This window comes from Micropterus dolomieu, linkage group LG07 (genome assembly GCF_021292245.1).
Source record: "Micropterus dolomieu isolate WLL.071019.BEF.003 ecotype Adirondacks linkage group LG07, ASM2129224v1, whole genome shotgun sequence".
In the NCBI taxonomy this organism is placed as follows: domain Eukaryota; kingdom Metazoa; phylum Chordata; class Actinopteri; order Centrarchiformes; family Centrarchidae; genus Micropterus; species Micropterus dolomieu.
The window spans coordinates 6590159-6614381 of NC_060156.1; the positions used below are offsets into that span (position 1 = coordinate 6590159).

A 24223-nucleotide genomic window follows, 5' to 3' on the forward strand; every position below is an offset into this window, starting at 1 on the left:
TTCCTAATCAAGTCCAATCAGTATAATCAAACACAGCTGGACTCAAATGAAGATGTAGAACCATCTCAAGGATGATCAGAAGAAATAGACAGCACCTGAGTTAAATATGAGTGTCACGGCAAAGGGTCTGAATACTTATGACCATGTGATATTTCAGTTTTTCTTTTTTAATAAATTAGCAAAAATTTCTACATTTCTGTTTTTTTCTGTCAAGATGGGGTGCTGAGTGTACATTACTGAGAAATAAAATGAACTTTTTTGATTTTTGGAAAATGGCTGCAATGAAACAAAGAGTGAAAAATTTAAAGGGGTCTGAATACTTTCCGTACCCACTGTAAAAGAAACCAAATAAAGAAAAGAAATTGTGACTTTTTTCAGAAATGTTGCAGCAAACAGAAACATTATATGTAGCAGCAGGATGTGATATAATAGTGAAACAGACAATATGAATATACAGTAAATGACAGACAACAAAAATATGAAAATAAATAACAATGCAAAAGTACATATTACAGCATTAAATGGAAACGTTTGACTGCCTTTGCAAGAAATAAGAATAAGTATTATATTCACCTACTGTAAAGAAATCAGTTTTAACTACAACTATGTTATCTGTTACATGTCTGATGTTGATATGTTAAAACTGAGATGATTAAATATGAAGTCAGATAATGATAACAATATGCTATTGGGTTTCCGCATACATGTAACTTCAGTTTTAGATACCACCAAAACCCAGTGTTTTTCCTCTATGTGTTCCTAAAATATATTTTTTAATGTTCATTTTCAACTATTGAGGTAAATACATAGCATACCATGGCATAAAAAACATATTTCATATTGTCAGGTGTGAAATTTTACTCCTTTGTTGCATGGTGTGGACAGTTAAATAATTTTAAATTTAAACAGAATTTTGAAAAAAATGTAAATTGTACTGTATTTAGCCCAATTTTGAGTTATAAAAAGAATCTTTAAAAAATCTAGATAATTTTTTTTAATAATTCATGCATAAGAGGGTTAAATTCAAATATTAATTTTAAATTAGTGACTGCAAGACCTATTTCATATACAAGATACATGATATGTTTGTGTTATTTTGTCCACCCACTGCAAATGGCAGGGAAAAGAGCACTTCAAAGTGCCACCAATCAATTAGACAACGGGAATCTGAAGATGAGGCTTGTGTGAAGTTGTTCAAATGCTTTAGCATTGTGCCTCTCTGGACTTCAAGAAATAACACCCATTAAAACAGAAATTAAAACACTTGAAATAAATAGCTTCACTCTGAGAATGAACAAACACATTTTTCACAAACAAACCAGTCTTTCTCATCTCAGTCCAGACTGACAGATTATCCTCTTGGCTCCTTTTTTATTTGTACTTTCTCCACAGCATCAAATCCATGCCTGAGAATGTCATGTGACTTCATGTGTCTGCTTAACCCAACGGGTGCCAGATGTTCATGCCCAGAGGGGAAGGTACTGGTCAATGGCACCTGTAGTGATATCATCATCTCAGGTAGGCCTACTCTTGCATTTCATGCCACAGTTAAGATGGCTTGTTGTTGTATGATATATCAGCATCTTTAATGGTGTTGCTAATAGGTAGACACCCGTCTTTGATTTCAACATAAACTGAACAGTCGTTGGAGCATTGGAAACAAAATATAGCACCAAAAAAAAATTTGAAACATCAATAGTTGAGGTTGAGGTTGCATGGAGTTTGTGTTGCTCATCTACTCAAAAATTCAGGTTCACACCTCTACAGTTGTTGCTGTCTGACATTAGCAGCATAGCACTGTTTGAAGTGACTGCTACACACTGCACCACAGTAAGTGATATGGGCTTTACTGTTGTGAAGGTGAACTGTGCCGTCCCCCCTGCGAGAATGGAGGCCGCTGTTTAGCCAATGAGAAAGGAGACTGGAGGTGCTACTGCTGGCCTGACTTTTCAGGGGAGCGCTGTGAGGTCAACCACTGTACAGACTACTGCCTAAATGGAGGCACCTGCATGGGCTCACCTCTGGGTAAGTCCGCTTCAAAATATACTGTCAAACAACATCTGCAGCATCACTGCCACAGACATTTTCAATTCAGAATTCCTGCACATTTCCTCCTGCACACTGATCCAGTGCATGATGGCATTCAGCCACATTTGTCTTCCTTTAAACTTCCATGCCCTTCTCACATGAGCTCAAATTTGCCACATTACATCTGCCAGTTGAGCAGTTTTTGTCATTGATGCTCCTGCCGAACGAGTCTCAAATATCAGCCTTCTTTCATATCAAGGTCTTCTTTCATGCTTTCATGGTTTCTGGAACAACTGGTTCTACCCCACAATTTATTGATTGTATATGAATATGCTGAGATGTCAGCCGTAGAATTGAATCAGGATGTATGGCACTATTAAAAATGTTATGGTTGATTTACAGGTCTGAACATCATCTGCCCATCATAGCAATTACCCACAACATCTCCATTTCCATTTGTTATCATAAAAAAAGATTCACCAGAGCAATTTCCCTGATGCAAAAAGTATAGCGTGTGTACTCACATAAATATTAAATAATGGTAGAATCTAATTCGAGTGGTTTGAATTCATTTAAGATGTATTCATTGACTGACATCCAGTAAATAAAATTATAAATCGGGCAGTACGTTTCAGTTTGAGTGAGACATAGCAGTTAGGCCAAACAGTTTGAGAGGTAAAAAAAAATGTGGGCTTTTGATTTGTGATGTGAATGCTTTTGATTAAACATTTATTCAATGAAATAGGCTTTCACACTCCACCAGTCTTTTTAAATCATGCAATGAAATCTGTTTATTTTTCCTTTGGCCTTTGGGAAACAGGTCTGCCCAACAGGAAGTAAACAGATTTTGAAGGAAAATCTGTGTTATTATCTTTTTATCTCAAATTCTTTTTAGATTTTTAAAACAACTCTACGTGACATAAAAAAAAAAAGAAGCCAGGATAATGACTGCTGCTCATTAAACAAAATACAATTTGTCTATCATAAAAATCAGATACGTGCCATGGGATCACTGCAATAGGGCTTCAGGACTGAATAAGAGAGAGTCCAACATGCTACAGTTGATGATGAATTGTATTCCTATTTATGGTGGACATCAGAGAGGAAAATGAAAGTGCTGCTCAGGACATTTTCGTTCATTCATGTTTGGCAATTGTTAATTTTTTCATGTATGAAGAGGTTTTGCTGCATTGAGCCCATGTCTTTGAGGCAAATGAATATTGGTCTGAACAAGTGACCAAAGTTGAGCAAGGGAGCAAATGTAGGGGGGGGGGTTCCCCACTGTGGTGATAAAAAGGGACTGAAGGCAACCTCACAATTGATTAAGGGCTGGAAATTCTCCCATTATATCCATAAAAACACAAGTTGTCATTGAATTCCTGCTCCTTTGGCTGGTTTACTCTAATGGAACTATTGGCAACAAAAACACTTAAACCATAGACATTAACAACTGTTCTCATTTTACTATGTTTTTATGAGATTTATTTTACAAGATTCATTTACAATTCAAATCTGTGTGTCTCTAAGCTATGACTTACTGTGTGGTGCAGTACAGGTGAAATACACAATGCCATCCTGAAATATTCTTGGTTGTGTGTTTTTCTGCTGTGTGTATTTTGAGTATAGCTATTCACACATTTATGATAAAGCTAAAAAAAAGATGCAAATGCTAAGGGCTGGCTAAGCCCATTTGAATAAAAAACAAAACACACAATTTCTGTGTTGTGTTGTCTGAGTGTGTGTTTCTTTTACCTCTTAAACGTTGGCAATGAAAAATATTCTTAATAACCGCAGACTGCACAGAAAACGATGGCACTGATCTAAAATTGTCTGTACTTGCCTCCATTATTCATCATAACTTGACTGCCTTGCTTAGTACAGCTTAATTTTTATTTTGATTAAAAGTATGTTTTGTAAAGGATCCTAATTCACACTTAGTGATAGTCTCCCAATCACCTTTTCTGTTTATGTTTTATTCTCTGTTAGAATTAGTAATCATATATTAACAATTATTTTAAAATGTGCAATTCACTACACCTGTCATGGGTAGGCTGAGTGTTGTGGCAGGGAGTAGAGGTTTGGACTTAAATGCAGACAATAGGCAAGAAGGTTGCAGTCCAAAATAAAGATTTATTAAACAAACTAAAAAGGCTTACGCTGGGAGCACAGCAGCAAATGTCCCAACAAAGGAAACTCCGACCGAAACATAATCCACAAGAAAACAAAGAACTAAGTATAATCCATGGGGTAGTATCCAAAAACACAGAGAACAGAGAATACTGACACAGGCAAGCAGGTGAAACCAATTGAGGTGGACAGACGGGACCAGACCAAAATGCAGAAACACAAACTGAACACTCAATAGATGAAAACTAAACAGGACATAAAACAAGCAGACTGAACAGAAGAAGACAAACTAAACATAACAGGAAACAAGCACGCAAGACTAAACACTGTCAAATAAACAATCACCAGAGAGAGAACACAAACAAACATTTAGCAGACAGAAAACTAAATAACACAAATAAACTACAACCTAGGAACAGACTAAGACTAGGATAAAACAGAACACAAAGCAGACAAGACTAAAATAATAAAAACATAGAAGTACACAGACCAGGAGTAAACACTAAAACATAAAGTAAGGCACAGGACTAAGAACTAAGGCATAAAAAACTAAAACGCAGGACTAAGATAACAAAACAGGAAATGAGACAAAACTGGTAAAGTGAATCAAACTGAACATGAGAATAAACAAGGCAGGACAGAAGAAACACAGAACCCCAAACCATAAAACAGACTAAAACAGGAAAAACATGAACACAAAACCACAGTCCTAACAACACCTTCATGTAGATCCAAAACAAATTGTATTTAAATTGAGTTACCTTCATTTGTTAACACATGCTCTGCACAGAAGGTAATTATTTGGTTTATTCTGCAAGTCAACATACTGTTTTATTGTTAAAGGTCTACTGACATACTGCCACATAAATGGTTTGAACGTATGAGAGTGCCCAAAGACATGATCCCTTTTCCAAATAATTAAGCTTAACAACAAATCAATATAGTTAACCAAGATCAGCGTGTGCCTTCGATCTGTAGGCTAGGGTTTGATAAATAGTCTGCACTTTTCAAAAGTGCCAAGTTCAAAAAGAAGGCCTGAGGCTGCATATCATAAAAATTTGGTGGTGTATCCCCAACTCCACAGACTGACTCAGGTGAAGTTGTAAAAGCAAAAGTAAAGACTTAACTATGTATGCGTCACCTTCATGGATTTCCCATGTAATTCATCCCTTTACAAACTGACAAACAGAAACCAAGACAAGGCACAATGCATACTGGTGCATTTTTATAAAAATGTCACTGTAACATGGCTGTGGTAAGCTGATATCTTGCAATGTTGCATCAACAACAAACCTGAGCTAGTATGAGATACTGTATGTAACACTAACTAAACTATCCTACGCCTAAAACATACTCCAACTTTCAAATTATGCAATAATGTTCACTTGAGATTTATAGAAAAGAAGTGTTAATCACACAGTTGGTAGTTCAGGGTGCATGGGAGTTTTAAGCTTTTACATTAAAAACACAGAGCTGGGCAGCCTGTTAAGAAAGCTTATAACCCCAGCAGCCATTGTTAACAGAGAAGTGACGAGGCAGAATGATTGTCTCTTGGACATTTCTAACCCAGATTATCCCAGCCACAGAGTTGTGGAGTGTGAAATTACGAAGTAGTGTGGTGTGACCTACATGGCGAAACCTGTATCCATGGCAACTTGGTTGTCTACTATGCAAGCAGTCGTGCCTGGGCAGCGACAATTGTTGCCTTTTCTGAACATCCCTTAAATCAGCTGTGACGCTCCTGCCTGTCCATCAGGAAAATGTGAGTGAATCATGGTGGGGAGTGCACTGTTTTTGAAGTTGATTTGATTGAAACATTCCCACCTGCTGATAATGTGCTACTCCTACTAACAATAAATCACACTCATTCAACTCCAACAATCACTATTTTTATATTAATAGATAAAATGTCGATCAGAGGGAAGGGTGAAACACGCAACAAAGGTCCCCAGTCGGACACCTTGGATGTTGCATACAAGGCGCCAGAGCAAATTTCTTTTGCAGGGTGTCTAGGTTCACTGCTAAAGTCATTGTAAAATGCCTTTTGGCCAGTAGGTTTAATCAGTGTCATCAAACATTTACAAAGTGCAAATTTAAATAGCAGAAAAAGAGCATTCACACACAAATTACAAGCAACCATTAATGATTGTATTAAATTGTCATGTCGTTTTAGACCAGTGAAATTGCTGGTCACTTGAGGGGTTTTATTGGTTTGGGTGTATCTGATCCACAGTCAGGAGAGTTGTGGAGGTACCCTAGCTGAAAAAAGGGTGGGCTTTTCTCTCAAGTATTGTGTGTGTAAGATAAAATGAAGCCTTTAAAAATATGTTGGAAAATAAAAAATCTGAGGGAAAAAAAACACTAGGTAGAATCACCTCCCCATGATGTTGAAGCCACTTGAGGTCGTTTGCACAGCTGATTAGGATGCTTCCTGACACCTTCCTGTTAGAGAGATTCCAGACATGTCTGACAAGGAAGAAAACCGTGGGCAAACCCAGAACACACTTATATGCATATTGTGTCTGGCCTGGGAACGATTTGGGATCCCCAAGAGACTGACTTATCTGAGAAAATGGCACCTAAGTGTCTCTCCATAGGTGCTGATCTGCAGTCACCTTTACCCATATATGAATGTGCCTAAAAGTGACGGATGGACCTTTGCCTTTGCTCACACAAGAGTACTGGATGTTTTTGTTACTGATTCTATTTAACACCTGTCTTGATGACTGTGGGAGTATAATTTCCATACAACATGTAGCTATGATTGACAGATTGACGGGCAGTTATGCACTGGAGCTGTATAAGCATAAGTATGCATAATGCATAAGCATGTATTCCCTGTAGACAAAGGAAAGTGTTTTTTTTAATGGGTCACAAGTTTCATTTTCAAACAAGAGTCCGTAATAAACAGCTGGGCCATTTATATTTTAGTAAATGTAACTCAAACAGGTGCATTTGTAGGGGACTATTTTTTGTCATAAGTACAAAAGACTAATCACAGCAGGATAGTATATGTGTGATAGACACTAAACTAAAGAGCCCATGTTCATTGTAATGAAGGAACACATGACCCAGTGCAGCAGCATGTGTATTGATATGGTAATGTGAGAATTTGTGAAAAACAATGATGGTCTATGGCACAGAGGAATAAGTTTTATTAGGATTTGGCTACACAGACAAAATGAGTGTGAGTAGGACCAATGCATTGTTAGTTTTGGTCTTTTCATGCTTTCTTAATCTTTCATTTTTTTTGTCCAGGTAAGCCTACATGCCGCTGTCCTGTTGGTTTCTCAGGGCCTTTCTGTGAGAGGAGGATTTGTGACAACTACTGTTTAAATGGGGGAACATGCGACGTCACTCAGGGGAACCAGCCAGTTTGCCGTTGTATGGCCGAATATACTGGGGACCGTTGTCTTTACCGTGAGTCCTGCACCTATTACTTGGTGGTGGCAAACACAACAAATGATTTATTGTCATGCACTTGGCCTTCATATGATTGACATTAGCCTTTCAAGTATAGCCGCAAAAACAATCAGAACAAAACATTGATTTGAATTCAGTTATGCCACATTAAATCTATAGAACTAAGCATTTGAAAGTTCATACACAGAGTGGAACAAAAACAACCCCCTAAAGTATTTTCTTTCCACAAACACCACATCTGCCTCTCTTTGCAGATAAACAAAATCAAAGTACTCCAATCAAACAACCTTTGGGCATTTCTGTGCTGAAGTGATAATGCATTTTCTTTTTCATTGTTTTGTAATAATTGTTTGGTAGAAAACAATTTCAACAGCACATCATTAGTCCTGCCCGAGGGGGTAATACGTTTTCATCTGTGGCTAAGATGTCATTTGATGTGGATAATTAAGTCCCATTAAAGCCCAACTTAACTGTACGTTCCCAGTTTCTCATTACACGCTACCCTCTCTCTTTGTCTCTCTGAATGTGAAACAGACATCTGTCATCACTACTGTGTGAACTCCAAGGCCTGCACTCTATCCAGTAGTGGCTATGTGGAGTGTGTGTGTCCTGCCAGGTTTGAGGGAAACAAGTGTGAGGTGGACAAGTGTCTTCGATGCCACGGAGCTCCATGCCTCATTAACGAGGAAACAGGAGATGTGGTTTGCAAGTGAGTGATTGGTATCTACTCACTGTTCTTGTCCCTCATCCTCTTTGTTATAATGCAAAAGTCCTCATCATTGATTGAAAAGCATTAGGTCTACAGTGTATTCTCTGGTTTCAGTTTCTGTATCCGCAGGAATTGATTTCATTAAACTGGAAAAATGTATTGGGCCACTCACCCAACAGCAATTTAGGTTGTGGTAATGTCAGTGAATTAGAAGCCAGATGAACTCTCCTTCTTTATATGAATTATGCATATGTTTGACAAAACTGTTGAGTCGTTTTTGCTTCTTGTAAAAGTATAGTTTATAGTAGTGCTTGTCGCTAGCATCCATTATTTCTTCACCCTCCAGTTGCACAAATGGCAGAATAGCACCGAGCTGTCAGCTGTGTGACGGATATTGCTACAATGGAGGCACCTGTCACCTGGACCCAGACACCAACCTGCCTTTCTGTCAGTAAGTCACTGCTTAATGGGTGAAGGAAAGTGGGGGCTAAAAATGAACGTTCTCTACTATTATCCACACTCTCACTATTTCCATTCAAATGTCGTCTCTGTGCCCAGAAAGCCTGGCCTAAGATCACCAAGGGGCACCATTTCCCTGCTTGGAGAACAGAATAAGATACATGTCTTCCTCTGGAAAGAAATCCTTAAGTTGAGGGAAGGTTTGATGTCACTATGTGGAGGCCATGGCACAGCAGGGGGCTGAGTACCAGTACACCATCTTATGCTGTGTGACACCTTACTGTGGCTTAAGGTTTTTAGGCAGATAAAAATGGTTTCAAAACCCCTTCAAAGCTTGCCATTCTGAACATATCATACTGTTCCTTCTTGCAGCTAAGAGCTGATGTCAGGCTTCTCATGACTCCCTTCAGTATTAGGTTTTAGAAGTTTGCTCTCTAAAAAAAAGAAGCTGAGGTATGTGTAGGACATGTCATGAAATTCAACGGCAAAAATTTGTATCAGACAGAAGCTTGACTGGCAGACACAAGGAAATCATTGTGAAAGACGAGTCAAAGTGCTGCCTATAGATTAATACCACCTCAGCGTTAATCACATGCAGTGCTGTGTTAACAACATCTCCAAGGAGGAAATTGGAAATCCATTTCAAAAGTCAACTCTCTGTTCTTTTAACTGCCCACTATAGTTAAATTGAAATTTGTCGCCATCACTCACAAATTCCAGGGGATAGAATCAATTTCTATGCAAATGTTCTCATCTTATTCGATGAGGTTAACAGATCCTGATAATGTGGTTTATTATTTGCTGCAAAGAACAGAGATTATGTGAGATGATGGATATGTCTGTGTCAAGAAATCATAATGTTTGACCTTAATACTCTGAGTAAATGTATATTTCATCAAGCCTTCCCAAAGCGAAAAACCTTGCAGGGCAGAGCTGCTTCAATTGTAGTGATAATTATTGCATTAAACAATGAAAAAGGTTGGGTTTTTCCATGCATCAGTATGCAGTAAAGACATCTATGGTAAACATCCAAGCCCTGACCATCGTTCGCTAAGAATTATTTAAATATTATCAGTTGCTTCAACAGTTGTTTTAGCCACTTAGAGCAATAAACCTACACCAATCAATAGTAGGCCACAACCGTATTACTTAGCTCTGATGCTGTAACTGAGAAGCTGGCTTTGGACTATGTGTGCACAATAGCACTCATAGTCCAAAGCCATGAAAAGGTGTTGTTGATGTGGCACTTTTTACTTAAATTTTTTTTCTGGAATAACATTATTTCCACACAGCTATGATATTATTTTTAAAGGACTGGTAAACAGTATCCAGTGGACAGTTTGAACAAGTCCCATATTCTTAATTCTATAAATTAAATGACATTATATGGTTTTATTGTTAGCATTAGAGTTTAGTTAGAGTTTGGTTTAGTTAGAGTCGAAATACAGCAGTAAGGTTTGGGTACAATACTCCAATTTTCAATATTGGTTTTCAAATTGCAAATTATAGAGGACGGAAGTTAGGAAGTCATGTCCGGGCTAACCTCTGTTCCACTAGCTTCTGTTACTCAATGCAATCTCTCATTCAACCTTTCATTAATCAGTCTTTCTAAAAAATAAAGGTTGTTCATGGGGTCTACTGTCAATTATATTCCAAGACAAATTGGCATCCACTTTAGCAGTGGCTATTAGGAAATTAAACCATTGTGATTTTAACAAAGTTGATGCCAGTCCTGGATCACCTTGGTAGCCCAATGGTTACATGCAGGTTACATGCATGCCACATGGCTGCGTGTCCGCAACAGTTCGATTCAGATTCTCTCCCCATTTCCTGTCTACGTCTTCACTGATCAGTGTCAAATAAAGCCAAAAAAGTTAGTACATGTGCTCATAAATACATAATGAATATCTATGCTCATAATTACATGAGTGCAGAAGAAACTATAACTAACATGAAAATCTACAACCACGGAAGAGTGGGTACTTGCATCTTCATCGCAACTTGGTTTCATTCATATTCTTAAAATTCTTCTGAAGTCATTTTCCAATTTTGTGCTGTAATGTCTGGTGTCAGAAAACTGAAGATGTGTCTAAGCTAGCCACAACTCATTTAGTTGTGGCTAGCTTAGTCAATCCATGACATTTAGCCCGCAAAGGTCTAGGGCTTATGGGAAATGGTGTTTGTTAAAGGCCACTAAAAACTAGACGTATGAAGCGAGCCACAGAAGATGCTGTTGAGAGGCTCTGTTCCGAGACTGGATTTTTTGTTATTAGCATTGTTACAAATGTTAATGAGAGTTTCATTGAGCTTTTCGTACTTGTGTAACAAAACATGGAAGTTCCAGTTTCACTTCAGCTCTCTATATATGAATGTGATCAAGTATAAGACAGTAAAAGACTTAGTTATTTTAGTTATTTATATTATTTTTTGTGTTTTTCTGTTTGTAGTATGATGTGATATTCACTCTACAGTAAACTCTAAAATGTACCTGTATGACATCTTATACATTTTGATATTTTGGAAATTGTTTGTTATCCAAAGTTGGTATTTTTTGAAAATAATGTTTTGTTTTTGTGCTGTTATATTTTGTTGGTAACCAGTTGACCACAAATATTTGTTATTAGTCTTTTTATTACAATCCCATACCTTATTTCTCAAAGAAATACACATGTCAGAGGTGAGACCAATTTAACAGACTCTTCTCTTGCAGATATACCTCAGTCGGTGAGCAGTGAAATTGATTTGTGTTCATATTATTTATTTTGCTAATTTGCTGGATGCGGACACAAAATTGACTTACTCCGTTTTATAACTGAAGCTGCTGAACGGGATTAGTGTGTCAGTCTCCATTCATCAAGCAGCCAACAGTTCAACAATATACATTCTCTGGGCCCTTTTATCACTCCCAACACAATGTTTTGCAGCTGCACGTCAGGGTTCAAGAACCAACGTTGTGATGAGCTGGCCAACCCCTGCGATTACTTCTGTCAGAATGAGGGGATGTGCACATTAACAGCTCTTAACAAACCACGCTGCAAGTAGGTCCTTCTCACCTCTCCAGCTGTATTCAGAGCCTACTCACCCCCTTTGTCCACACCCCCACCCCAACTCCATCTGGCTCCATTTCAGCCTTAGTCCAGTATATGGGCTGTTTGTCACAGTGCCGCCTTGTAGCAACTTATCATGTAATAAGTGATGGATAAAGTCAAAAAGTAATTCAACATGACTGAAAATAGTCAACTGAAAGATTCAGGTTTTAAACAATGTGTGTTGTCACAGCCAGGGCAGTGTTAGTGTTAGCTAACTAAGTTGTTTGCAAAACACTATTTTTCTCTGAGCTTTTGCCATATTGTTACCAGCAATGTTCACAGCTGTACTTAGCATTTGACCAGGAGGAAAAATATTTTCTCACTCACTCATTTTATCTAATATCATTATTTTGTAATAATAAAGTATTCATTAACTTATTGTCGTTAAGTAACAGCATTTTTATTATTATATCACCTTTGTATTATTTTAGTTTTTTTTTAGGTAACCTTTATTTAAGAAGGAAGTCTCTGAGATAAATTAGCTCCTTCACAGATTTAACCTTAATGGCATGTAAAATATGTCACAACCTCTTTAGATTAATCACTAATTAAAGCAGTAGCCTACTGTGCATTAAAAGAATAGGTCGACATTTGGAGAAATATGTTTACTTGTGCTCATGCTGAGAGTTAAATAGGAGCTATTTACTGAACTTAACTGTACAGTTAATTTGAAGCTACTGCCAGCAGTCAGTTAGCTTAGCACAAAGACTGCAAGGGGGAAGGGGAAGCCGAAGGCAACTAAATCCAGACTTCCTGGAGTCTCCGCTAGTTGTCTGGCAACCTCAAGGTGACTCCAAGACCAATAAATATTTCAGCACGTAACCCCCTGCAACATGTTTTTTTAAACTGCTTTTTGCATGGATTAAACAAACGTGAATAACATATTCATTAGTGAGCTTTAGACGTGCTGGCCAGCTGATGTTTTTTTTACCCTTGAACAGAGCCAGACTAGCTGTTTCCAGTCTTTGTGCTAAGATAAGCTTACCAGCTGCTGACGGTAGCTTCATATTTACCATCCACACATGAGAGTGGTATCAGTCCTTTTATCTAACTATTGGCAAGAAAGCGAATATTAAGCATATTCCCCAAAATGTCAAACTATTACTTTTATATCACTTATTTTTGTAGTAGTAGTAGTAGTAGTAGTAGCAGTAGTAGTAGTAGTAGTAGTAGTAGCAGTGACGGACAGTAAGACATCTCTATTTTTTTATCCATATTAAACTAAAACCTTCTCTTAGAACAAAGTTATTACTGTTTTTGTTAGATTTTGTGTAGGTAGTAGCTGGTGTGGCACTTATTACATTATCAGTTGCTGCATGACTCTGTACCTTTGCTGCCCCTCACTGCCACCCATCCACCCATCTCATGCAGTCGTCACCCAGCACACAAGAATCGGGAGGGAAACTAAAACGTGACACTGTCTGTGTGATGTGGGCATCAGTCTGTGCATTTACAACCTGTGCATGATGGCAAGTTGAATATGTTCGTTATTGACCAGTCATCACATATGCGTATAATTCACTAGGCTGAAGTAATTGGTGAATATCTTTTAATATCTTCGACACAGGTTAAGAAAATTTTGTCATTTCTTATGGAATTAAGACGATGGTTTACACTTCCCAAAGGAGATCAAACTCCCCATTGCCCCTTATTTCCCATTAATATTCAGGTCGCTTTGACATTTCGTTCTACGAGGGTGTGATACAGTTCCCATATGTAAGGGGCTGCATTCTTATTTTTGATAGCCTGATGTTCAGTTTTTTTAGAGTGCATGTAATTCAGAGTAATTTCATTTCATCCAGCCGCACCCACCAGACCACTCATGGCTTTACAGGCCCATCTGCGTCAGTTGTGTGAGATTAGTTATCACCTACTCTAACACGGGTCATACATCACACCCATCGGATCCCATTAGAACACAAATGAGATGACGACTTGTTGTCCCGCTGTCATCCTTTGATTTTTTTTCCTACACTGAATACTCCACATGTAAATTCACACACACTGTTTATGAAGACATGTATATACATAGTGCTCTCTCTCCAGGTGGTGTTTTGTTTGTCTTGGATCAAAGCACTTCATAGCAAGACCGAATCATAATGTGTTGTATATGTAAGCCACGGTCACATCATAATGTAGTTCATTTTGTAAATGTGTTTTCTCAGCAGTTTTTCTGCAAGGAAAGGTATTCTAATGGTGGTTTATTTTTACTCTCTTTTGACCTCCTTCAGATGTTCAGCCAATTGGGCAGGAACTCAGTGTGAGAGACCCGCCCCTAAAAGCAGCAGATCAGACAATACCAGTGGAGGTGAGTATTGGGAATTTCAAGATGGCTTATTATAAAACCTTACAATTTCACTCAGCCGGTTTACCTCATTCGAGTTTGAGGAGCTGCTGTCATTGACCCATCAGATTTCAGTAATGTCACTGTTCTGTCTTCAAATACATTTTAGGTAATACGTTAAAATATCTCAGGTAAAAAGCAGCAACTATACTATAATGTTTATTCTGAGCTCTACATACCATGTTACCTTTGGGACTTCTTCTAGTCCTCATTTTCTAACCAATATTTTGCAAAATGATTAATGTCTTTATAGAATCTATGCATTTACATAAATATAACTGTATAGCCCATATGTACTGGACAGCTGCTCTGTAAATGGAGTGAAGTGTGCAGGCAACCAAGCCCAGGGAAAAGTAAAAATGTTTAAGGAAGCCACGGTCAGGCATGGTTACATACACTGTGTCACTATCTGAGCCCATCTCAGCTCCTTTCAATTGTTAGTCATCTCTCCACACCATCTCTCCCCTGTCTGTCTTTCAGGGAGCATAGCTATCATTGTGCCTCTGGTCCTGCTGGTAATCTTGATAGTGATGGTGGTAGCAGGTGTTTACATCTGCAGACGCAGACAAAAGTAAGTAAATAAATAAAATATAAATAAGAAAGTAAGAGTCTTTTAAGCAGCAACAGACGATATGAGATCCAACACCACACAGCTTTGAAGATGAATGGACATCTTTGCTTTATAAATGAAAAGTTTGTTTGTTTCAGAATGTTCAGCAGAACACTAAACCTCTGCACTGAGCCTCTGATTATAAATCAGCTTTTAGGTCTGCCCAGCAAAGTTATGTACTCCAATTGTGCCAAGTAGTGTGATGTGATTTGTTTTGTGGAGCCATGTGATGCTGTACAAGTTGACCTGCATGTTGTGTATCATGTTAATGATGCCTGGCTCCGCACACCTCAGGGGAAAACGTGTCCAGAGGCAGCCCATGACAAACGGAGGGATAAACGTGGAAATTGGGAACCCGTCATACAACATGTATGAAGTGGACCATGACAACCATGCTGATGCAGGCAGCCTGCTGCGACCCAACTTCACGCTGGACCCTCACAAGGTTGGCTTATTGACTTCAATATTAAACATACCACAATGACAACACCAAACTAAAGCATTAACCAAAGGCTGAAAAGCAAATATAATGGTTTTGTCGTAGTGTTTTAGTTGTTTTATGCAGTGCAGCATTACAGCAGCGCCACACGACAAACAAAAATACATGCTCGGTTTGTCATTTTATCTAAAAGTTTCTTGTTTTAACAAGATCCTCTTCACATAATAACAAGACATTTTTCAATTTGTTTTTATTATGACTAAGTACCAAATGATTCAGTTTTACAAGAAGCATTTCTTGTTATAATAACATATCATTTTATCTGGTTTTATCACAAAACTTTCCCGGCACTGAGCCGTTGCCCGATCTTTTACAATCACTGATCTACTCATCATATCCACTCACAATAATTACGCATAGGTGACCAAAAACAAAACAAAAGCACATCACAGATATACATACATAAAAATCTCCTTTTGACATGTCTAGGTGAATGATATTTGCGATACATTATGTTATATGATCAATCAATCATTTTATAGGATTCCATCTATCAGAATGCTCAGAATTTCATTATTTCCAGAAACGGGAATTTAATTTAATTTAGCAGCATATGCATTTTAAGTGCGCTGTGTGTGTGTGTGTGTGTGTGTGTGTGTGTGTCTCTCTCTCTCTCTCTCTCTCTCTGTAATATATATATATATATATATATATAGCAACCTCTTTAAACTCATATTTGAGTTGTCATATGTATTCATGTCCTCTAACACATACTTGATAATAGTGCTTTAATATCAATTGAAAAGGGAGAGGAGAGGAGCTGATTTGATTGGCCATGGTTGATGCCAATCCTTCTCACACCTGATAATTATTAAACTTGTTGCAGGAGCATCACTGCTGCACTAGCATCTCTAACCATCTCTGAACCTGCACAATTACCTGTGCTGTAAATCTGCATCCAAGAATGCAAGTACAAGCGCGTAAACAAGACATTTTGGAAATTTTGGGTAACTTGAAAAATAAATTTTTTACTGAGTTTGTGTTTTCCAGCTTTAGAAAAATATTTTGGTGTTTGGTTTCTTCAATAACTGTGACAGTGTGATATCTAGCATTTGGCTAAATGAAATGGAATTACATTAGGTTTCGAGGAGCTGTTATAAAAGCTGGCTAGTATGCAAGAAAAGTGCCATGAACCAAAAGGAATTTTCATCTGGCTGTTGATTTATTCTGCCCATTGGTCTCAATCCCACACTAACACTCAGCATATCAAATGAATCACAACACCGTCAGTGAGGTTGTTATCTCGCTCACCTGCTAGAGATTCAAGCCTAATGCTATTGCTTCTGGCCCTGCCAACTTTGACATTTGCTGTTGTCAGTCCAACATGGCTGTACTTTCAACAGAGGCACGCTGGCTTGAATCTAAACTATATTCTGTATTCCACTACACTCTCTAGGTCTACTGCAATTCCCTACTTCAGTGCAGTTTTATATGGAGTTAAACATAAGTCATATAGCCCACAAATAGACTGATTGTAACGTCTCTACATATATAACCAGTAGATGGCCATGCATATATACATCCATCAAACTGTATGGTGTTAGCCGTGATTGTAAATTTTGCACTGTAAACAGAGGTGGTGCTTGTTGTGTTGCAGGGCTGGTGTGTAAAATCCAGTGACCCTCGCACCTTGGGCATCAATTCTGTGCCCAAGGAGGTAATACCTGGACAGGTGAATTTTACAAATTTCACTTCATGTTTGTCCTAAAAAAATCATCCTCATGTAGGCAAGCAGTGTGCATTGTGTAGTTTCCTGACATTTTAAACAAGTTGATATGATTACCAATACCAAATGTAAATCAGGCCAAAGTGAGGTATGGTATCATCCACTGTCATGTTCCTACATCATTTTGTGAGATCAGTACTAAAATATACTCAATGGAACAAAGAAGAAAAGCTACTACTATGCTTGTAGAAGAATGTAGACTGTGCTTGCATGGCTTTATGTTTAAAGTGGCTTCTTTCTGCATGTTGCTGTCTGTAACTGTACTACTGCTTGCTGAGTAACAATTCATGTCTTGTGCCTTAATAATCACAGTCGGCTTTCCTTAAAGCTGCACAAATGAATATTCTTATTAACATTACCTTAAATTACCCTGTGTAACATGAACAAGCTCTGATAAACCGACACTATATGCTCGGCACTAAACAGCAGACAGTTTCAGTCGTGAACATAGTGACGCATTTAGCAGTTAGAGACACATATTTTTTTAGTAGCTGGTGAAGACCAAAACAGAGCTACAAGAAGAGGGACTTTACTTCACTTCTTCTCAGGATTTCTGAGATATACAAAACACGACTCCAGAGGAATGATAATATTGTTTCGTATGCACTGGATTTGATTAAAGTAGGTGTGTAGTGTTTGCCACAACAACTTTGTAGGATGGTCTATCTCTCAGCTTGTTCCACTGTCCCCAAGTGGCCAACTACTTATGAATGCAACTTTAAGACTCCAACTGTTCTATAGTAATAAAAATATTTTTTTCCATCTTCTTTCCTTCCTAAACAGCCCATGAACTATTCCAACCCAGTGTATGCAAAGATATATATCGACGGGCAGAACTGCCGGAAGCCAGTCATCAGTATTGACGAGAGGAGAGAGCTACTCCCAAAGAAACTAGAAGGGACAATTCATGAAACCGCCGCATAGCCTAACTTTACACTTTGTACTTCTTTTTTTACCACAGTGTACAATGTATAATATGAAGGAGGAAACATGAGTTTTTCTATTTCCTATGAGGCTCTTAGGTTTTACTGGTTTAGCATCAGCATAATGTCCTTGTTGGTGTGCTGAGAGTTTTATTTTCCATTTACTGTTTGCTTTCTAATGTTTGTCAAACATAAGTTATACAGCGCTACACTGTATACTGTATGACACTGAAGTAAAGCTGCTGATTTGCAAAAACTTTATTAACACCATAAGCCACACTTGTGCACAGTTTAAACCTTAAAATGCAGTGCTAAAATTTTTACCCATATCTGTTTTTAGTTTAAGTGGAATACAGACACTGTGTTGATTTGTGAAGGTAGTGAAGGCAGGTTGGCTCAATTTTTCTGAACAAATGTAAGTATAGTAGAGAAGAGGTGTGTGGGTTGTTTGTAAGGTCTCTTTCTTTTTACTTTTACAAAGCTTCGCAACTGAGCAGTGAAGCTTGATATTTTTGAGGTTATATCTTTTTTTCCCCCCTCCTTGGCATACCTATATGGATCTATCCGGATCTACTGACTGGATTTCCAGTGAAGGCCATAATATCAACAGATCTTTTCACACAAAGTATGTAATTCCATAGGTCTTCTGTCTTTTCCATTTCCACGGATATCAAGCTCCATCTGCCCTGTTTCGACAGTAATATACCATCTTCTGGTGAAAGAGATTGAAGCCCACCTTGAATGTTTTCCGATCAGATTCCCAGATCCTGTACTGTACACTGAAAAGACAGATACTGAATACCATATTTTTCTAGGTCTCATATGTCAACAGATGGATTCAAAATGTAGGCAAGAAAGAGATTTACCACAGCTACAAAAAGGTTATTAAGAGTTATTATAAAACACATCTGTTACTTCAGAAAAGGAAGATGATAAATATAAGAAATTTTATAATTTTGTATTTGATTTGTATGTTGTTTGGCTGCTTGTATTTTGAAGAAATGTATTAAATGTAATTAATTTTTATATAAAATGTAAATCGATATTGAATAAAGGGGGCTTATTTCCACTTTGTGTGCCTTTCTTAGGCAATAGCTGTTCACACCTTGTCTTCCACAAAACAATAAACAGTAAATCTTTAAATTAGTTCGCTTCATAGGATGTTGAGAAAACTATACAGCGCAGTATTATAATAGTACTGTATTCAATATAAAAGTAATAGTAAGTGTGCAGTCCTATCAGTCTATTGAACAAGTGATAAAACTGTCAGAGTTGTTATATATTTCAGTGGTACACATGGCCACTGACCTGACAAGTCAATCAACAGTATGGGGTCCTTTACCTGCTGTGCAGAGGAAGGTGGCTGATGGGGGATTATTGCCCTCACTGTGTGTGCAGGAAGGCCAACACCATTCATTACATGGTGGTGGGGACACAGCGTCAGTGCCACCTGCTGAATGATAATTCAGTTTCCTTTACTTACAATGGCTGTCTCTCCACACCCTCCACTTCCTCCCTCACCATGGCAACCGCAGGAGACAGCGGCCCTCCTGCCCTTTCTTCTTCTGTCTGTGCTATCAGCTGCGTCTGCCAGCATACCAAGCCCACCAGTTTTTGATTATGGTACAAACACACTACAGCGTTTCCATCTTCCTTAAATGTCAATTGGCATTTCTTAGATGTTAAATGTATGAATTTGTATTAATGATTTTATGGATTAGCCCATTTTCTACCAGTCACAGCCAGTTAAAATCACACCAACCACATTCCTGTTGAATTTTAGATTTAGATAGATAGAGATTTTCCTCTTTTCATACTTCAATTGCCAACAGCATTCCATGTTTTCTGGGAACTTCATATGTGGACAAGGTGAAGACACGAGCTGTATTGGGATCAGGTAGGGACATATGAATACTATTATTAATGTTACACAAATTAATAAAATATATACAGGGCACCACCCTGGTATCAGAGACCAATAATCAAATGTGAAAACTGTCTCCAAAAGGGGTGTTTCCACCTGTTCTCTCCTTTTCTGAACTTAGTGATGTCATGGCCACACTGCAGGGGGTTCCTGCTCTCTGAGGGCTCTGATAAACATGATGTCTCAGAAACAAAGTTGAAATAATCATAACTGATTGCCATAACATAAACTTATAGTATCATAAAACTGCAAGAGACTCCCATGTTTGTGTGTTGGGGAATATTCAGGGGTGGACATTTTATACTACATTTTCAGCCCTATATTGTAGTTCTGTGACTCCTGTATGGTAGCTTTGCTTGATTGAAGTTTTTTTTTTTATCTTATACTGGCCCTTTATGCAGGCCCTTATTTCAGCCTCTGTCTTAAACAGCAAAGTGCCTATTGACATCATCAAGGGTTCACAACCAGAACATGTCATCAATGAGTGTCTTCAAACTGTAAAATGGTAGAACTATCTACAGTTGTGCAGCAGCTATGATTTGTGAATGTAGTATTGTGTATATATATATGACCTTATTAATATAAATATTATAGTACTGGTTAAAACTCTCTTGTTGCTGGTGAGGAACCTCTGAGTAAGAGGCCGCGGGGGTAATAGAGGCTCTGATTGACACCACCTTATTCGTAAAATAAGACAATTCACAGTCATCATTACTTCCAGCTGAGGCACAAGGAGGGGTTGAGTTTACCAGCTGATCCACAGTCTTAAACAGAAACCTGGGATTGTGTTTATGTGTAGTAATGAGTTTAGAAAAATAGTGTGGTGGTGATGGCGCATAGATAAGATGATTTCCTTTGGTGTGGGAGATCTGGGTTCGATTCCCACTGTGAGACATCCACCATTGTGTCCCTGAGCAAGACACTTAACCCCTAGTTGCTCCAGAGGCGAGCGACCTCTGACATGTATAGCAATTGTAAGTCCTTTTGGATAAAAGCATCAGCTTAGTGTAAATAGTCCCAGTCATTTTCCAGTGCTCACGTACATGTTCTCTGAACCCGACCATACCAGTGATTTGTATGTTTCATCTATTAGTGAACTTTTATACAGGGAACACATTAAGTATTTTATGTACCTGTTCAAAGCTCTGATTCTATAGAAACTGGAAGAAAATAGACTTCTTCAACTTTTCAGATGTCAGTGTTTCCTACTAGCACTTAAACAAACATGCCCTCAAATACCTAAATGACAGAATAGGTTGTTTGCCCAAGACAAACAACATTCATGACTGTTGCAGCGACAGGAATACTGTACCTTTGTCGTTATGGTCAGTCACAGACCAACCACTGCTCAGTGTAGCAGGAAGAGCCGTGTAGAGCTGGTTGTCAGAGCTAACCAGCCATGAGCAGCTGCTGTCAGATTCTCCTTGTCTGCTCTAGAAACACAGAGTCCATCACACATTCATTGCCCTTTGTAACAGTGTCTGTGTGGTACCTGTGTTGTAGCTGAGCTAGTGGCTCAGAGAGGCTGAGAGGCCCTCAGGTGGGTGTCAGTACATAGCCAAAGGCCTGCTGTTTATCATGTGATCATCATCAAGGAAAGGAATGCACTCAACTAATCCTAAATCAAACCATGACCTTAAGCTAACCCACAACTTAAATTGGAAAAATCAAACAACCTAACAACTGTCTAAAATTGCTAGCTAGCCCACTAAATACTTTAAACACAACTAACTATAACATTAACAATAAAATAATTATGCTAAAAGGACAATCTAACTAAACTATGCTCAGTCTGCTCTTACTGATACTCCTCTCCACGGTCTGTAGAGTCTGGAGACATTGGATTTATGGGGGTTTTAGATGATAACGAAAATTGTTAGTGAGCTACACTTTGGGCTGGAAATGAACACCCGCCAACTGCCAAATGCGGGTAGATTTTCCGTTTGGTGTCTAAAATTTGGAAGGCTTCCCTCCACATTAAATGTAAATGTATTCAGAATGATATCACCTATTTGACAGTAATTAACCACAGCCCAGCGTTCCTGTTTGTAGTGCATCACCCTTAAATTGGTCCCCGCTGTATGCAGGGATCTAAAATCGTGTAACACATGGATTAGTGGGGTTCATTCATTGGTTGTTGTTTATGTTCGTTTCATGTTACTTGTGTTAGATTGGCAAATTTGTAAAGGGTGGGCGTTAGGGGATGGGAGTACGATTGCAACAGCCGCTTTCATACAGAGATCCTGCACTAAATGCAGAAAGAATATCCGACTAATGCCACATTCGCTCATTCATGCTGAACAAATGTTTGCTTCATAATCTGCAGCCATGTGTGCTTTCACACGGCGCTCACGCATTGTGAAAGCATAGTGTGAAGGGGATTGTGTTAGGAGCTATGAAAGTTGTGCTTGGTGTGTTTTTAGCTTGTGGCTAGCTAGTTACCACCGTAATGTGCCGACATTTACCAGGTGTAGTAACCAAACCAACAAAACAAAAAAAATGCAGACGAAAAGGAGGCTGAAGCAGAACATAAAACAATAAAGTTGGCGGTCCAGTCTAGTGTCTGATACACAGTCAGATCTTATTATGGTCCAGCTGTCCCCCCCAGAGATAAAGGATTACAATTTATAGACTGTATAAAAAATGTTGACACTGTCAGTCAGAACTAGGAGGCCAGACTTCCTTGAGCTTGCAGAGGATGATTGTAAAAAGTGAGCTTTCTGATGAGCAGGTTTAAGTTGAATGATAAAGCATGATGAAGAGTGAGCAGTGATGAGATTTAAGTTAAATGATTAATAAGCATCTTGTAAGTTTAGAAAACAAATTTACTGTTCTGTCTTAAGTAAATTTCATAGCAATATAATTTTGCTTAAAATTTCACTCTGGTCTCTTCTTTAAATTATTAAATTATTATTCTTAAAATTATTTAAATTATTTCAAATAAAAGGACCAAAACAAATGTATTTGTGACACAAAAAGACAATTTATTATTTTGGTCGGTAAAAAATATGTTTGGCCAGTGAGTATCGGTCAAACAACAGCAAATATAAATTGAACGTTAAGAAGCAAACAGCAGTAGAGCCATGCTAAAGTAGCTGACTGCCCCTGCTTTGCATCAATATTGGCTAGTATAAACAAATCACTCCACATTTGATTTGTACCGTTACTTAATTTCTTGCAGGCTAAAATCAACACTTTGACACAATAACAGTTTTACACAAGATAGTTAGCTGGTAAAGCAATGTGGAAAGCCCTACAACAATAGTATTTTGCACTGGATAACATTAGCAACTTGTCGACGTTAGCCAGGGATCTCACATTATCCAACCTGAGTCAACTAATGAACAAAATCAAAATATATTCCACATGATTTCCAGTATGTTAGTTTACCTGTCCAATAAAGGCCAACTCTGTCGGTTTCAAAGCAAAGCAGAGGTCTCTCCGTGACTCAAGCCTTTCTGGCTGACTGGCTGGCTACAGCACATTAAACTTTATTGTTTTTTTATCCTTATGTGGAGTTTGTGTTTGAGTCTGTGTTGTGCTGGGAGTCGTGTTATGGTATAAGTGGACTCCATTTCTTTCGCTGCAGTGTTGTCGCTGTAGTAGGCAAGAGGCTCGGGAGCACGCATGCAGAAAATCCGACCACATGAGAAGCAGAGTAGTGGCTGTTCCAAGCAACAGAGAAAACAGGCGTGTGGTTAACTTTTATGTGAGGTTACAGTCTATTGAAAAATAGGCAGTAAAAAAAGGAATGTATTGTTAAGTGATTTTACTGAAATACTACATATACCCCCTTTTCCTTACATAAGTTAAAAGAAGTAAACTTTGAATTTTGATTTCACATGGTAACAGCAGTCTCCTGGGTGACAGCTTAACCCATCCATCCACCCGTCTCCTCCCTACACAGACTCTGTATACTTGCACAGACGACCTCAGAATAAGAAATACTTTATTGATCCCCAGGGGGAAATTATTTTATACAGTTGCACAATTTGCACATGCTTCGGGAGAGTGGAAGTGAACCTGTTTGCCAACCGACACAACACCAACTGCCCAGTGTGGTTCTCAATTCAGCCACAGGACAGCCTGCCCCTGGGAACTGTTAGCATACGCTCCATGGCGAGAAGGGCTGCTGTATGCATTCCCCCCACCCAATCTCATCTCTCCTCTGTTAGAGAGGGTGAGGCAGGAACAGTTAATCTGTCATTCTGGTAGCCCCCCGACCGCCAGTCAGCGGGATGGTACACAGAAGTAACACAGCTGGCGGTGACAGAGCCCTGGCCTGTGCCTCTGGTCTGGGCCTCTTTCATAGGAGACAGGCACCATAGGCACGTTGCCGATTTTGGGCTAGTCTCACCAGGT

The 24223-nt window shown here is 38.5% G+C and overlaps 1 protein-coding gene across 1 annotated transcript in view; it reads left to right on the forward strand.

Moving 5' to 3' along the window:
- Positions 1–18958, forward strand: part of lrp1bb (low density lipoprotein receptor-related protein 1Bb) — a 288718-nt gene extending 269760 nt beyond the window's left edge. Inside the window, exons 82-92 of the mRNA XM_046053790.1 lie at positions 1393–1518; positions 1861–2025; positions 7414–7575; positions 8113–8287; positions 8634–8738; positions 11671–11784; positions 14067–14143; positions 14660–14750; positions 15084–15234; positions 16886–16960; positions 17798–18958. Of these exons, the coding sequence (XP_045909746.1) occupies positions 1393–1518; positions 1861–2025; positions 7414–7575; positions 8113–8287; positions 8634–8738; positions 11671–11784; positions 14067–14143; positions 14660–14750; positions 15084–15234; positions 16886–16960; positions 17798–17938 (1382 nt within the window). The 3' untranslated portion in view covers positions 17939–18958. The remainder of the gene's footprint in view (positions 1–1392; positions 1519–1860; positions 2026–7413; positions 7576–8112; positions 8288–8633; positions 8739–11670; positions 11785–14066; positions 14144–14659; positions 14751–15083; positions 15235–16885; positions 16961–17797) is intronic.
- The last annotated feature ends 5265 nt before the right edge of the window (positions 18959–24223 follow it).